This window comes from Telopea speciosissima, chromosome 5 (genome assembly GCF_018873765.1).
Source record: "Telopea speciosissima isolate NSW1024214 ecotype Mountain lineage chromosome 5, Tspe_v1, whole genome shotgun sequence".
NCBI lineage: Eukaryota > Viridiplantae > Streptophyta > Magnoliopsida > Proteales > Proteaceae > Telopea > Telopea speciosissima.
The window spans coordinates 24,789,751-24,804,592 of NC_057920.1; the positions used below are offsets into that span (position 1 = coordinate 24,789,751).

A 14,842-nucleotide genomic window follows, 5' to 3' on the forward strand; every position below is an offset into this window, starting at 1 on the left:
GTTAGATGCTCATGTGTTAGGACGCCAATTTAATCCTTTAATTTTGTTAGATGCTTATGAGTTAGGATGCATTAATTTTCATTAGTTTAATTAGTTTAATTTAACACTTTAATTTAGTTCACTTTGCATTACTTTTAAGTTAATTAAATAGAGTGGCGTATATCTCCTCGTGTTCGACCCGTAGCTACGATTGACCCGTACGCTTGCGGTACTATTTTAACTCAAACAAATAACAAAACCCCATCCCCCATAAGCTGTTGAAGGACAGAAGCTGCCATAAAAAACAATAACACAGGTCTCGTCCGAACCCAATTTCAAGTAATCAGATTTGGAAAGTCGTTGGCTAGATGGTGGGCTAGATGATTGCGATGTGGGAGGGCAGGTAGTGATAGTGTTTTGTAAAGTCAAAGGATAGAGTTGTAAATCACATACCCACTGCATGATATTTCTCATGATCTGTTGAGGGTTGAGAGGCCGATTGTTAAACAGAACTTGGTTTCTATGAATCCAAATAAAATACAATGTGATACAGATAATACCAAGGATATAAGAATTAGTCGGCCAAGTTGAGGTGTACGTATGGAAGACAAGATTCAAGGCTTCTGGCAAAGTGTTACCTGTAATTCTCTTAGTTCTTAACCCAAGAGGACCCACCGCCCAAATACGTTTTGAAAAGTCACAAGAAAAGAAAAGATGCCAAGGAATTTAACTCCTATATCTTGGAACCCTATAACTACCTATTTTGAAATAGCTGAAGCTTTTGATAACTTCACTAATGTAATCTTTAAATGGTAGGTAGTGATAGTGTTTTGTAAAGTCAAAGGATAGAGTTGTAAATCACATTTATGATATTTTGACGAGCCATCCTTATAAGCACTTGTAATATCTCTTTTCTTTTCAATAAAAATATAAAAAATAAAAAAGATTGTGTGAAATAACCCATATCTTTATTTATATTTTTTTTTGGGTAGAAGTGAAATAACCCACATTTACAGTTCTCAATCATTTTCCTTGTTCTTTACCAAAATTTAATAAAAAAATAATCATTTTCCTTGTTGACTAGAAAGTCTGTGTGCAATGACGAATGTGCCCATATTCTGTGCAGTGTTTGATCTATTACCTTGCGCAGAAGTATAAAATGCTTGCCGTTGTCCCTTCAATCTGATTTCTCATTTATTCAATTGGAAAGTTAACGAAACCGCCTACACGAAGGAAAGCGTACATTACTACTTCGTATTTTCCCTTTATTTGCAGGTTTTTTTCCCTCGACTTTCTGCTCTGCAGCCAAAAATCCCTTCTGATTTACTGTTTGTTCTAATCTTATTTGTCAAACTAGAACAACAACAAAACAAAATCCTTTAAGTGATTAAAAAAGGTTGAATCCTTCTCTTCTTCTTCTCTTTAACTTATCGGATTAGAGACTAGAGACTCTCCTTTGGTTGGTGGTGTTAGAGATCTTTGATTCATGGCGGCCGTCCAGCAAGAACCGGATCGAAACATCTTGTCTGGTGGTAAGTATGGACAAAATCCCGCCTTTTCTTGATTTGATCCTTTGTTGGCTTTTTATCTATTATACTTTTTTGATTTTCCTCTTTCTCTGTGTCTCTGTGCATTTTTTATTCTTACTGTTTGAATTACATCTCAAAGGAGGAAGAGAAACCCTTTCTTATGCAGCAGCTTAAAAACTAGTTAATTGTTGGATTTGATTTTGATGGTCTTCAATATTAATTTTATCAAAAACTCGGGACTTTTATCTTTTGAATTGGGTTGGTGGATTTCTGAGATTTCTTTGTGGAGCAAGTTTCTTGTTGAATGACTTTAATCTGTTTTTTTTTTTTCTTTCTTGGCACTAAAATTTTCATGTTCGCTTGTAATTACTAGATTCTTTTACTTATGGTATTTTGTTTAATTCAGTAAATTTCTAGTGTTTTTTTTTTGTATGTACTATGATTTTGTTTATTTGTTTGAGCATAAAGTCGTTTCATTGTCTGGCCTGTGGTGATACGGTTGCATATGTTTTGTTGAGTTCTGGGTTTGGAGTTCATAGGACAAGGGATTGAATACAATCAATGCATCATGCTTGTGTTGGAGTTCTATTCCTGGGGTGTTGGTGGGTGGGTTTTCTTTGTCAAATGAAAATTGATATATGTTTTTTTGGTTCTAGGGTTATGGAAAAAATTTATTTCTGGGATGAAGATTAGTGGTATGGGATGAACACAGCTGTTACCTATCAAGATATTTGTTTTCTTTTTTTAATTGCGTGTGGTTTACCTGGTGGAGCATTATATAAACTATGAAGTTGAGTTAATCATCAAATCAGAAGAGTTGAATCTGACTTGACTACTACTTTTCAATAACATAGCTTTTTGTGTAAGGAATTGTAATCTGGCTTTCAAGCTGTTAAATTCTTAAATTCACACCTAAACTTGATGGAACCTGGTCAATGAAGCATATAAGAACTTAATGGATTCGGAGTGGTCGTCAGCTTATCCTGTTTGAGTTTTTAAGCTTTTGAGTTGCCTGCTAAAACTTGTGAGGAAGCACAAAGTAAATAGATCCCAATTAGAGACAAAAAATACTAGACAATGAAGCATATAAGAACTTCATGGATTCGAAATGGTCGTCAGCTTATCCTGTTTGAGTTTTTAAGCTTTTGAGTTGCCTGCTAAAACTTGTGAGGAAGCACCAAGTAAATTGATCCCAATTAGAGACAAAAAATACAAGACAATGAAGCATCTGCCCGTAGTTCCATTTCAATTGTTGTTATTGACCCTAGGGAGTTTCCATAATTTATTTACCATTATAGTGCTCTTCTCTATTATTTTTCCCTTTCCTAATTTTGAGCGAAAAACTGCTTCCTTCAGGCACAGTAGATCTTGCCTTTTGGCATTTAGGCATGGTTAAGTCAACATACACTCGAACAAAATTTGTGACAACATGAGCTTCTTCCAGACACTTATTAGTAATTTTTTTAAAAATATTTTATCTGCCTATGTTTTATTTGTCTTCTAGATCCGTTTTTATCTTCTTCCTGGATTGACAAGGGTGGGGCACTGGGCAGGTTAGGCATTAAATAAAACTGGTTCCAAAGATCTCCTCATGTATCTCCTTTTATCTTTCTCTCGTTAAAGCAATAAATTTCCTAAATCCAATTTGAGGCTGTTAATTTTCTTCTAGTTGTCTATTTCTCATGGTACAAGAATTCTATGCTAGGTAGGGCAGTAAGGAATGTCTTCTCCTTAGGATGATTGTTGAAATATGGATTTGGAGGTCTGCATATGAACGTTCTATTGTTTTCCCTATCAATCACCCTTGCTTGGTAGAGTGATTCTTTTCTGATTTTTTCCCCCTTCAAAACAATCAGTAGTCAGTTGGTGCATGCATGTCTTTATTTACGCTTGTGTACATATCTTTAATTTTTTCTATGTTCTTTAATGAACTTTGGTTTAGATATCTTTATTTTCCTCACTGTTCTTCAATAAGCGTTGGGTAGTCGATAACTTTTAAAAGTCTTGTTTCGTAGAATCTACTGAGTCACTAAACATATTGACCCTGAATGCGGAAGAGAAACCTGCAGATCCAGATAACTTGAAGGACCAGGTAGTTTTCTACCCCCTTAAAATGATTTCCATTCTTATTTTTGTTGTATTGTCATTACTCTTTTGGTAAAATCAGTTCCTTGATTTTTTATTTTTTCCAATTTCTATTATCAGTCTCATTCCACCAAAGATGAGCAGCAGATGGTTCCTGCCAATCCTTCTCAGGATGCAGCCCCCACAGGTGCCCTTAGAGATGCCACAGGTCAATCAGCATCTGTAGGTGCAGCTGGAGATCGTAGCACTGGCTACCAACCCAATATCTATGCACCTCAGGCCCATACGTTCTACTATGGAGGTTAGTTCATTGTTCTTACCTTACCTGCACTGGAGGAGATTTTGGTAAGCTGTATGTGTTTAGGACTTATGACCTACCAGTAAATCAGTAATGATCTGCAAACTGAAAATATATTTTCAGATTTGATGGTGGCACCCGCCCAAGGATATAAGGATTTTTATATTGAATATCTGTAAAACAAGGAGGAGCAATTGGACGATTTTTAAGCTAGTATGCATCTTGTATGGGATCGCCACCTTTTTCATTTCATTTCTCTCTGTCTCTGCCTTTTCCCTTACCCTTGTGCATGTCCATGTGCTCTTTGGGAAGCTATTTGAGTTGGGGTGTGGTAGCTTTTGTTTAACTAGCCGCATTTAGTTGAGAAAGGTTTAATTGAGTTGAGTTGTATTATAGTTTCAAAATATAAACTACCAAGACAGAAGGTGATGTAGATTCATCACCGAAATGGGCTTATTTTATTAGGAATAAATCTAGGTTTGGGTTATATACATGTTGGGCCTTTGATCCCATGGGTTTTCTATGTAATAGGCCACTTTTATGGGCCTAAAATATGGGTAATTAGGTTGCATACGGGATTAGATAGTTTAGTCCTATACTTAGTTTTATGTTTATGTTTTTAATGTTATAAAGTGAACTGGTCCAAAGCTGGTTTGAACCAGTGGTTCAATATAAGCGATTTTATTAGTTTTCTTTTAAGTATTTAAGTTGGGCTGGATTAGGACTCTATTTTGAGTCTATTTCAGTTTCCTAGTCAATTTAAGTTACTTAGTAGGTTAAAGATTGGGTTAGCCTTTCCTTTTTAATGTAGGAGTTTGAGTTTGAGTCTTTTATATAAGGTTGTAAGAGGGGCAAACATTGAAGATGAATTTGATTAATAAAAATAGCTTTTGTTTGCTCCCATTGCTGCTACTGCTGCCTTGCTCTGTTGAGTGTTGCCTTGTGAGTCATATCAAGGTGAAGGGACTGGTGGATCTCCAGTTGACTCCTTACGTCTTGTAGACCGGGAGAATTTGTTATAAGGGATTGGTGGATCTCCAATTGGCTCCTTGCATCTTGTAGATCGGGAGGACCTGATTCTATTCTTCAAGCTGCTGTCATTGAAGACCTGCAAATTCAAGTAAGTAGTTTACAGTTTTAGCCCACACCATTCTTCTCATAATCCTCTAAACTGAGCCCCATCGATCCCCATTACCAATACTCAAATCATTATTACCTTCCTCATCCACCATTAAAACCATAAATCCATTAGAACCCTAAAACCTGGAACTATTCTTCTTCCCTTCTAGAAGGTCACATGCAAGGTGATTCTTGTGAGAATTCTGCCCAGCCAAATCTAACAGTTAGAATCTGCTAAAATTTTGATTGAATCTTCCTCAAACCCTAAGAGAGACTCAATTCAAATTTCAGCACCATCCACCCAGCCGACTGTCTAAAATTATTGTTTTACCCCTCTCCTACTTCTACTTGGAAACCTCCATAACTCCAGATCTAACCTTCTGATTTAGCTGCTACTTTCTGCATACATTCCTCTCTACCCCTAGAGAACTCGACCCAAAACCCTTGCCCTAACTCCACCTCTAAACCCTAGATTCCATCACCTCCCTATTTCCCAAAACCCTAAACCCTAACCCTAGTTGCTACCCAATTACATCTAAACTACTGCTACTCATCCAAAACCATTAAAACCTAGTTCATTAGACTTCCCTACACCTGCCTAGCTTTACCATATAAGATACACTTTCATTACCCTAACCCTAACCCTAAATTTTACTTAAAATCTCAATTCTGCCCCCATCAAACCAGCAGCTCGACAGGTCCTAGTTGTCTGGCTCCTAGTAGGTCTTCTACCTATCTAGGACTACATTAGAAGGTGTGTTTTTAAGGCAGCAAAACAGTCTGAAATGCAACATTAAGGATGATGTGTGTGTGTGTGTTCCAATACTCAATAGAATATGTTCCTGTGGTTGCCGATCACCTGATAAGAAAAAGTATGACTGATCCCTTCCCAACCTATGCTTACATACAGAAACTGTCAAATAGATATGTGATAAATGGGTGAGAATCTTTGATATTTGACTTGGATTGATACCCATCTAGTTGCATATTAAAGAGTGTGTGTGTGTTCCAATACTCAACATAATATGTTCCTGTGGTTGCCGATCACCTGATAGGAAAAAGTATGACTGATCCCTTCCCAAGCTATGCTTACATACAGAAACTGTCAAATAGATATGTGATAAATGGGTGAGAATCTTTGAGATTTGACTTGGATTCATACCCATCTAGTTGCAAATTAAAGTGGCTACTCAGGGATTTTGGGATAAAATGTTAACTCTGGGTCTTGGTAATTTCTTAATTGGCGATATGGTACTCAAGGAAAAATGTCTGGCTTTTGGATGGTTAGGGTCATTCAATTGGCATTTCTGGATAGAGTTACCCTGATGTAAAACCAGTTCCCAACTAGGAACCAATCCCACAATAGGATCATTCAATATTAATATCTGCGGGTTACAGGCTTACAGTATATAAATGAGCAACAAAAAATAAGTGACACCTAACAGCGAGGTGTTTTAACTTTTAGGACTCTTGACAACTTGTAACAATACTCAGGGATGAAGCCTAACCATTGGAGAGAGACACAATATCAGTACCTTCCCAAACTCGGGACAAAAAAAGATGGACGGAATACCAGAAAGTAAATAGTAACAGAATTAGCAACTATATAACTCTGATGGGAGTCATGGGACTGGTGTCACTATCGAGGGAATAGTAAATGAAGTGGAACACCTTATCCTTCTCAGACATGTCTTTGATGTCAAACATTAAGGTCATGAATTCTTTGACAGTCTCGTATCATGCCAATGTGTTGCAACTAGCGAAGCTTGAGTCAAGCAAGGTACTCGACATTTTCAGGGAGGAAATGACTCTTCAACTCCTTTTTGGTCCTCCCATGTGTCAATGGTATAAGACCTTTCTTGGATGTTATTGTACGACAAGCGTTACCACAACTTTGCATCCCCTGAGAGATACATTGTAGCCATTGGCACTTTGTCCCCCTAATTTGGTTTTATGGCGTAGAAGTATTGTCAAACTAGAAATTCTCTAATTCCTTGGCATCTCGAGCACCCCCATATGTGCTCGGCTTAGGTAAATGTACATGAGGATAGGATTCTGTCACCCTGGCACCACCAGAGCCAATTGGCCTCACTAGCAAGTTGACTCGACTCGTTAACTCCTCAATCGTAACCTGTAGGGCTGCCACTGCACCCCTTGTGTCTTCTTCTAGCACCTCCATGGCGTTCGAGTGTTGTGTGTACCTGTCATCAACAACGTCTACCTTCTCAATGAGTGGTCATTGCTCTTCCCCCGGGGCATCAACCCTCACCAATAACGAGGGTAGGTTTTCTAGTAAACCCTCGAGTGTGTGCACTTGGGCCTTGTTGTAATGTGGGTTCAGGGGTAGAATAGTCATAAGGGTATTCTGTCCTTGTACTCATTCCAGAATGTTCTTCTCTTTATTATAAATAAAGATGGCTGTAGTTTCTCTGACTCAAGCTCGCATTCACGGAATTCTACATGGCATTAGAGCCAAAAATATTCCAGGGATATGGGAATTGAGTTTTTTCCTCTTTTTTTTTTCTTTTTTCTCTCACTCTCTCTTCTCAATCGTGATTCTGCCCTAAGGCCAGCCACCACCGCAAGCAGCAAGCCCCCTTCCACCTTCCGCCAGGCCCTCGACCACCTCCCGCCACCCATAGTACTATATCTCGTGATATATCGGTATCTCGGGCCTACCGAGATATCCGAAATATCCGAGATATCGCGAAATATGACCGAAATATTGCATTTTTTCTGCAATATTTCGGGGGTCCATCTCGGGGGGTATTTGGCCATATCTAGGCCTGAAACTTCATGGACAGCCTTATTTAAGCTTAATAAACACATTTAAACCATAAAATTGTAAAAATGTGAATTCAAATTGGTGTTTTGGGCTTGCACCCTTGATTGACATACGGTCGCCGACCCTAATGTATAAATAGTTAAATACACATAGATTAATGAAATCACAACTTAAGTTACAAATTACAAGTGCTAAACTGCTAATAGTAGTTGCTGTGCCTCCCTGGATCAATCCCACTAATGCCTCGCTGAAGTCGACGTCCATTGCTCTCTGTTTGAAGGACATATGTGGACCACGGTATAGAATCGGAGAAGAAACGAGTGTAGTCATCCACAAGTGTCATGTAAATGGAATCATCAACATACTGTAGGTAACCTATCCTAGGATATAAACTAGGGTTACCAATCGATCCAGTCCGTGAAGAAGATGATCCACTGTGATATGATGTTGGCGCCGGAGCAAGAGGCGATGGCATTGGCTGCATGTATGGCTGGTGAGGTTGGTAGCTAGGTCCGCTAGGGTATGCAAAGATGTTATCTACAAAAGATGATCCAGTATGTCCCTGGGACTGGGACTGGTAGTCATAGTCCCCAACCCCACTAAACTGCCCATATGATGATGATCCATATCCATATCCACCGTAAGGTTGTGATGCACCATAATCCGATGCCAATGGAGTGGTATGTGCGTCAAAAGATGGGGCACGCCAATGTCCAGTCGGTCCTCCCTCCCTATCACCCATACTCAAACCACCAACAGAGCTAGATAGGTTATCAATGTCCATGTGATCAAGTTGCAACTGTGTTTGTCAACCCCTATGCTTCCTGTTGTATGTATGTAGGGGGCCTCTCGAGGGTGGGGGTGCGGGGGCACGTGCTCCGTGGTCCGTATCTTGTGTGGCATGATCAAACTGTGTCTCTCTAGTGAATCGGAGTGGCTCTACAGGTGCCGTATCCTGGGCCTCCTGGCCTACCATATAACGCTCTCGCATGCCGTCAAATTCTTCACCAGCATCACCACCACCAACATCACCACCACCAGCATTACCACCACCAGCATCACCATCACCACCACCAGCATCACCATCATCACCATCATCACCATCATCACCATCATCACCATCATCATCATTTGAGGACTTAGACCAGTCTTCATCATCAGCAACATTGCCACCAGTGGGCTGGAATGGTATGGGTGAGGCTTCCCTTGCATGTATCTGACCCTCGTCAGCCATATACTCGTCCACATCAGCACCAATCTCAGAAGCTATCATGGGGTCGGGCCTACCTCCCTCCTCATCCAACACTGGCTCACCTCTATCCCTCACCCAATCCACAATAGGGTCCTCATCGTCTGAGTCAACTTGAAAGATGTCAGCTAGATCAATGGTGCCCCTCTGTCCCTCATGTCCCATGCGTATGTGTTGCAGTTTCAGCCTCAAGTTGTAGTGCACATACACCATGTCAGATAAACGTTGAGACCCCAATCTGTTGCGCCTCTTGGAGTGGATGAGTGCAAAGGTACTCCAGTTCCTCTCACAACCAGATGCAGAACATGTTTGGGCAAGGACTTTAATTGCTATTCTTCTTAAGTTTTCAGCCGATTCCCCATACAACACCCACCATTCATTACCTCATATGGGGTGGGGCCCTTGAATCCTGGGCCAGCCTCTGCAATGGTATCTATCATGGTATCATAATGGGGGCCTTGTGCAGTGTTTGCTGGGATGGTATGGTATAGCATCTACTTAGCTATTGATTCTTTAACCAATCCCTTCATCCCCTTCCATGCTTCTTTGATTCTGGGTTGACTGCTTCCTTTCTTCTTATGCAATTTAGGATCAAATGTTGATGGTGGTACTGGTACTGGTAGAGGTGTTGGGGCTGCCCTCACACTTTGTGATCTTTTAAAAGGATTTAAAGTTTTAGGACCTCCAGAACTGCCAGCTCCTCCACTACCCCCTTGATGCCGAATGATCACCAAATAGGGCTTATTTCTTTAGAAATAGGCCTAGGGTTGGGTTATATACATGTTGGGCCTTTGTTCCCAAGGGTTTTTTATGTATTAGGCCACTTTAATGAGCCTACACTAGGGGCATATAGGTTGCATACGGGATTAGCCCAATACTTAGTTTATTTTCCTATTTTTAGATTGAACCGGTTTAGAATTGGTTGCATCCAATTGGTTCAATTGGTCTAATTTAAGTGAAGTGATCCTATTGGCTAAGAGGTTCTTATATCCTATTGGCTAGTAGGGAATCTTCTTTATTTTAAGTAGTTTAAGTTGTTTTTAAGTCATTAGGGCTCTATTTTGAGTCTATTTTAGTTTCCTAATCAGTTTAAGTTATCTAATAAGTTAGGGATTGGGTTAGGCCTTTCCTTTTTAGAGTAGAAGTCTATTTTTGAGTCTTTTATATAAGGTTGTAAGGGGGCAAAGCCTGGAACACGAATTTGATTAATGAAAAGCTTTTTGTTTGCTGCCATAGTTGTTGCCCTGCTTTGTTGAGTGTTGCTCTGTTGAGTGTGCATCCTTGTGGTTCTATTAAGGTGGAAAGGGACTGGTGGAATCCGGTTGACTCCTTACGCCGTGACGGCTGGGAGGATCTTCTTTCATCGAAGGTGGCTTCATCCTTCAACCATTCAAACTGCTGTTAGAGGATTCGAGAGTGAGTTTGAATTTATTATTTTCTATTTATCCTTTCTTCCCTTCCCCAATCAATTCCTTTTCTCTTCTGTCCTATTTTCATAAACCCTAGAAGACTCTAAACTCTGATTCAGATCTGCTCCTCCATTGGAATCTGATCAGATTTGGACCATAACTTCCCCTCATCACCATCTCCACTCGACCCTAGCTGCTGCCCATTCTGTCCATCCAAACCCTAAGATCCCTCTTCTCCATTGACCCTAAAAACCCTAATTTTCTCTTGGGACACATTCAGCCATCGAAACCTTCCATATTGCAACCGAATCTTCCCCTAGCTCCTCTAACAGTCGACCTTAACCCCTGCCCCTAAATCCTACTTTAAACCATAATTTTAGTTGTTTACCTTATTTACAAAACCCGAAACCTAACCCTAATTTCTGCAGGGAATTAAAACTTATTCAAATCCAGATATTTTTATACCATAATGACCCTCTAAACCTGCAGATTAAAACCCTATAAACCCCATTCCCAAATTCCCATCCTAAACCCTAATTTTGCCCTAAAACAGCCCCTAATCAGCCCTAAACAGCAGGCTTACCCTAAGCTTGGTTCTACTTGGTTCCTAGTGGGATTAATTCCTATTCTAGGACTACATTACCCCTACTCTTTGTCTCTGCTAATCATCTTGAAAACTTACTCTATTCCTTGAAACAGTCCGCCTAAAATCCCTAGCCTCCTCTGCTGTTTGTATGTCATCAGGTACTGCAATGTCATCATCATCAGAGGAGTCATCATCATCATCATCATCATCATTGTATCGTCTTCCTCCTCCCATCGAACTCCTCACTGTATCCTCAAGTTGTTCTCTTATCCTTTGCTTGTCAGCCTTCCTCTTCTTTCTTCCCCTCAAACTATCACCAATCTCCCTGGCTACTTCAGTAGGGACCATATGACAACCTACAACATCTTTAGATCCTCCAGTCAGATGTTGTTTAAGTCTACTGGACCTACCTCCCATAAATTGCATGTGACAATAGTTACATATAGATTTTCTCTTATCCCCATCAATGGGAGTACCATGTAACCATGCAATGTCACCCCTATGCTGGCTGGTTGGTCTCTCTTGGTCCCTCTGTTCTCTTTGTTCCCTCCTCCCCCTTTGTTGACTACTTTCCCCCACCTTTTGCTTGCCCTTCGCACGTTGTCTATCACGATCCGCCATAATGATACTTGTTTACTGCAATGTAAGTAACACAAATAATTAAAAAACTTAATGTAGATGCACTTCAATTGACACTTTTAGATTACTAATACACTTGTATAGTTATTTAATATTTTTCCCCTAACCCTTATATTTTTCACATAATTAAAACCAATTTTTTATGTATAATTTTAATATAAGTATTGACCTAACACAACAAAACCAAAAATTAGTAAACATAATATACATGTAATGCATCTCAAAACATATAGAAATAACTTTCATATTTTTTCATTATTTTTTAAACTTAAAACTCATATTTTTCCTTATTTATTTCTGTTTTTTTTAAGAGCAGAAAAATAAATCCGACACTGTGAAGCCGTAGATCGGCCATTGGTGTCTAACATATATTTAATTCATTACCATCTAAGTCATATTACCCCTAATTATTTCCTATTTTAGTTGTAGGAAAATGAATTTTTAAAACCAGAAAAAAAATTAAAAAAATACATATGGGAAAAAAATTTCGACACCGTGAGGCTGTAGATCGGCCTCCAGTGTCTAACATATATTAATATCATCAACATCCAACAACATTTGTACAAAGTATTTTTAAAAAAAATAGTTTTAGAGAAATAGAATTTACCTTAAATAATGAAAATAGGCTTGGATGATGAGCTTAGATGACCCTCCGACGTCTTCCCGGCGACAAGGAGCTTCAACAATGCTTGGATGAGGCTTGGAAGGGAGGAAGAAAAGCAAAAAATGAGGAAGAAAAGCAAAAAATGAGGAAGAAGAGAGAAAAATTGATTTTCAGCAGCTCTCGGTCGAAATATCGACCAAGAGCTGCGAAATATGGTATAAAAGGGGCCTTAGTGTGACACTATTTGTCACTTTTTCAATATCTCGCGATATATCGTGAGATCCACGATATCTCACGATATATCGTCGAGATATTGTATTTTTTTATTTCGGAAGTGTTTCGTATCTCGGACATGTCGAGATTTACGAAATATGGCGATATATCGCCGATATATCGCGAGATTTTATACCATGCCGCCACCCCCGCCAGCCCCTCCACCACCACTGCCAGGCTCTGCCAGCCTCTCCACCACCTTCTGCCACCCCTCCAGCCCGCAGGCCTCTCACTCTCTCTTTTTTCTCTCGCGAGAGGCTTTTTCCCTCCTTGTCGAGATTTGTTACCCACCCTTGGTGGTGAGTTGACTCCCACCGAGGGTTTTTCACCTTCCCTCCTTATGTTCTAATTTTTTTGGGGGAGATTTGTTTCTATTTTTTTTACCAGTTATCATGCCTGACAACTTTGAGATCACTTCTGCCTCATCTGGTTCTGATGGTTCGTCGCAACATGACTTCATTCCGTTTACGGTGAATCCCATCAGTTGAATGGCAATAATTATTTGTTATCGTCTCACTCCTACTTATTTGCGATTGGTTCTCATGGTCTGTTTGGCTACATCACGGGCACTCAGGTCAGACCTGAAGAGACTGGTTCTGTACAGGATCGATGGATGAACTTCAATTGCTTGGTTATGTCATATCTGGTTAATTCCATGGACCAAGATATTGCCGGGTGCTATCTCCTTCTTGATTCGGCTGAGATTTGGAAAACAGCAAAGGACACCTATTCTCAGGTTGGGAATGTTGCCTAATGTTATGAGCTTCGTCAGAAATTAACTCTACCAAGCAGTTGGAGTTGTCTCTGTCTCAATATTACAATACCATGTGTACTATATGGCAGCAGTTGGACTTTCTGGGCACATTCACCGCCACCTGCGATGTTGATGCCACGGCCTTCCGTAAGTGGGAGGATGGCTTATGTGTTTTTGATTTTTTAGCCGGCCTCAATATTGAGTTTGATCAGATCCATGCCAATATTTTGAATCGCAAGCCACTTCCATCTCTGGAGCAGGCCTACGTGATCCTCTCGGCTGAGGACAGTAGACGTACAACCATGGTTCATCCTGTTACATAGGAACAATCGGCTCTTATCTCTGGTTCACAGGCTTCCTGAGGAAATTCTTCCTGGTCTGCTAGTACTGATCGGTCATCTGGTGATCGCCTTGCCATTAAATGCGATCACTGTGGGAAGGAGTGGCATACCAAAGACCATTGTTGGAAGCTTCATGGTCGCCCTACAGAGACTCGCGGGCATGGAAAGGGCGGTTCCAATCGGCCTAGTAACACCCGTGCTCATCAGGCAACTTCTGACGAACAGCCTGATCAATCTCTTTCCCAAGTTGTGGCTGAATTGCAAAATCTTCGGGATATGGTGAATTGATTGGACACATCTTCTTCGGCATCAGTATCTCCTTCCATGGCTGCCTTGGCTTTGTCTCTGCCTACCAACCCAAATTCATCTTCTTCCACAGGTATTTCATTTGGTGGGAACTGCACCTCGGTAATGCCCGATTCTTGGGTAATTGACTCCGGGGCAACCGACCATGTGATAGGTTCTTCATCTGTTTTTCCAAATATTTTCCTCTTTCTGGTCATAACAAGGTTCGTGTTGCTAATGGGTCACTTTCTCCTATATTGGGGAAGGGATCTGTCCAGTGCACTTCCTCTCTTAGCCTTTCCTCTGTCTTACATGTTCCAAAGTTTACTATTAATTTGCTTTCCATTAGTAGCCTAACTAAAGATTTAAACTACAAAGTAACCTTTTTTCCAACCTATTGTTTGTTTTAGGACTTGGCAACAGACAGTACGATTGCATGGTAAAGTCGTTGGTGGTTTGTACGTGTTTGATAGTTCCTGGGCAGCTTTGACATCTCAGCCGACATCTTCTGATTTTGATTATGTACTATTTGAGTTGAATAATTGGCATCGTCGTTTGGGCCATCCTCCTATATGAGTTTTATCTGCTTTATTTCATAGTCTAGTGAAACGGTGTAATAAACATAATTTATCTTGTGATGATTGCACTTTGGCAAAGCAAACTAGAAGTATTTTTCCTATTTCTGATAATAGAAGCTATGTGCCTTTTGGTTTGATACATTTTGATGTAAGGGGCCCTGCCCGATGTATTTCTACTTCTGGATTTAGGTGGTTTGTCACTTTCATTGACTGTTTTAGGCGGACAACTTGGGTGTATTTGATGCATAGTAAAAGTGATGTCTTCACTTGTTTCACGCTATTCCATAAAATGATCCAGACCCAGTTCGATGCCAAGGTGAAGATTCTCC

The 14,842-nt window shown here is 40.1% G+C and overlaps 1 protein-coding gene across 2 annotated transcripts in view; it reads left to right on the forward strand.

Annotated features, from left to right (window-relative positions):
* Window positions 1-1,338: 1,338 nt before the first annotated feature.
* The window catches only part of LOC122662136 (YTH domain-containing protein ECT4-like), a 44,392-nt gene continuing 30,888 nt past the window's right edge, over window positions 1,339-14,842 (forward strand). Inside the window, exons 1-3 of one of the 2 annotated variants that reach the window (XM_043857700.1) lie at window positions 1,339-1,511; window positions 3,524-3,600; window positions 3,714-3,894. In XM_043857700.1, the coding sequence (XP_043713635.1) occupies window positions 1,466-1,511; window positions 3,524-3,600; window positions 3,714-3,894 (304 nt within the window). In that variant the 5' untranslated portion in view covers window positions 1,339-1,465. The remainder of the gene's footprint in view (window positions 1,512-3,523; window positions 3,601-3,713; window positions 3,895-14,842) is intronic. The other variant, XM_043857701.1, reaches the window with a different exon arrangement.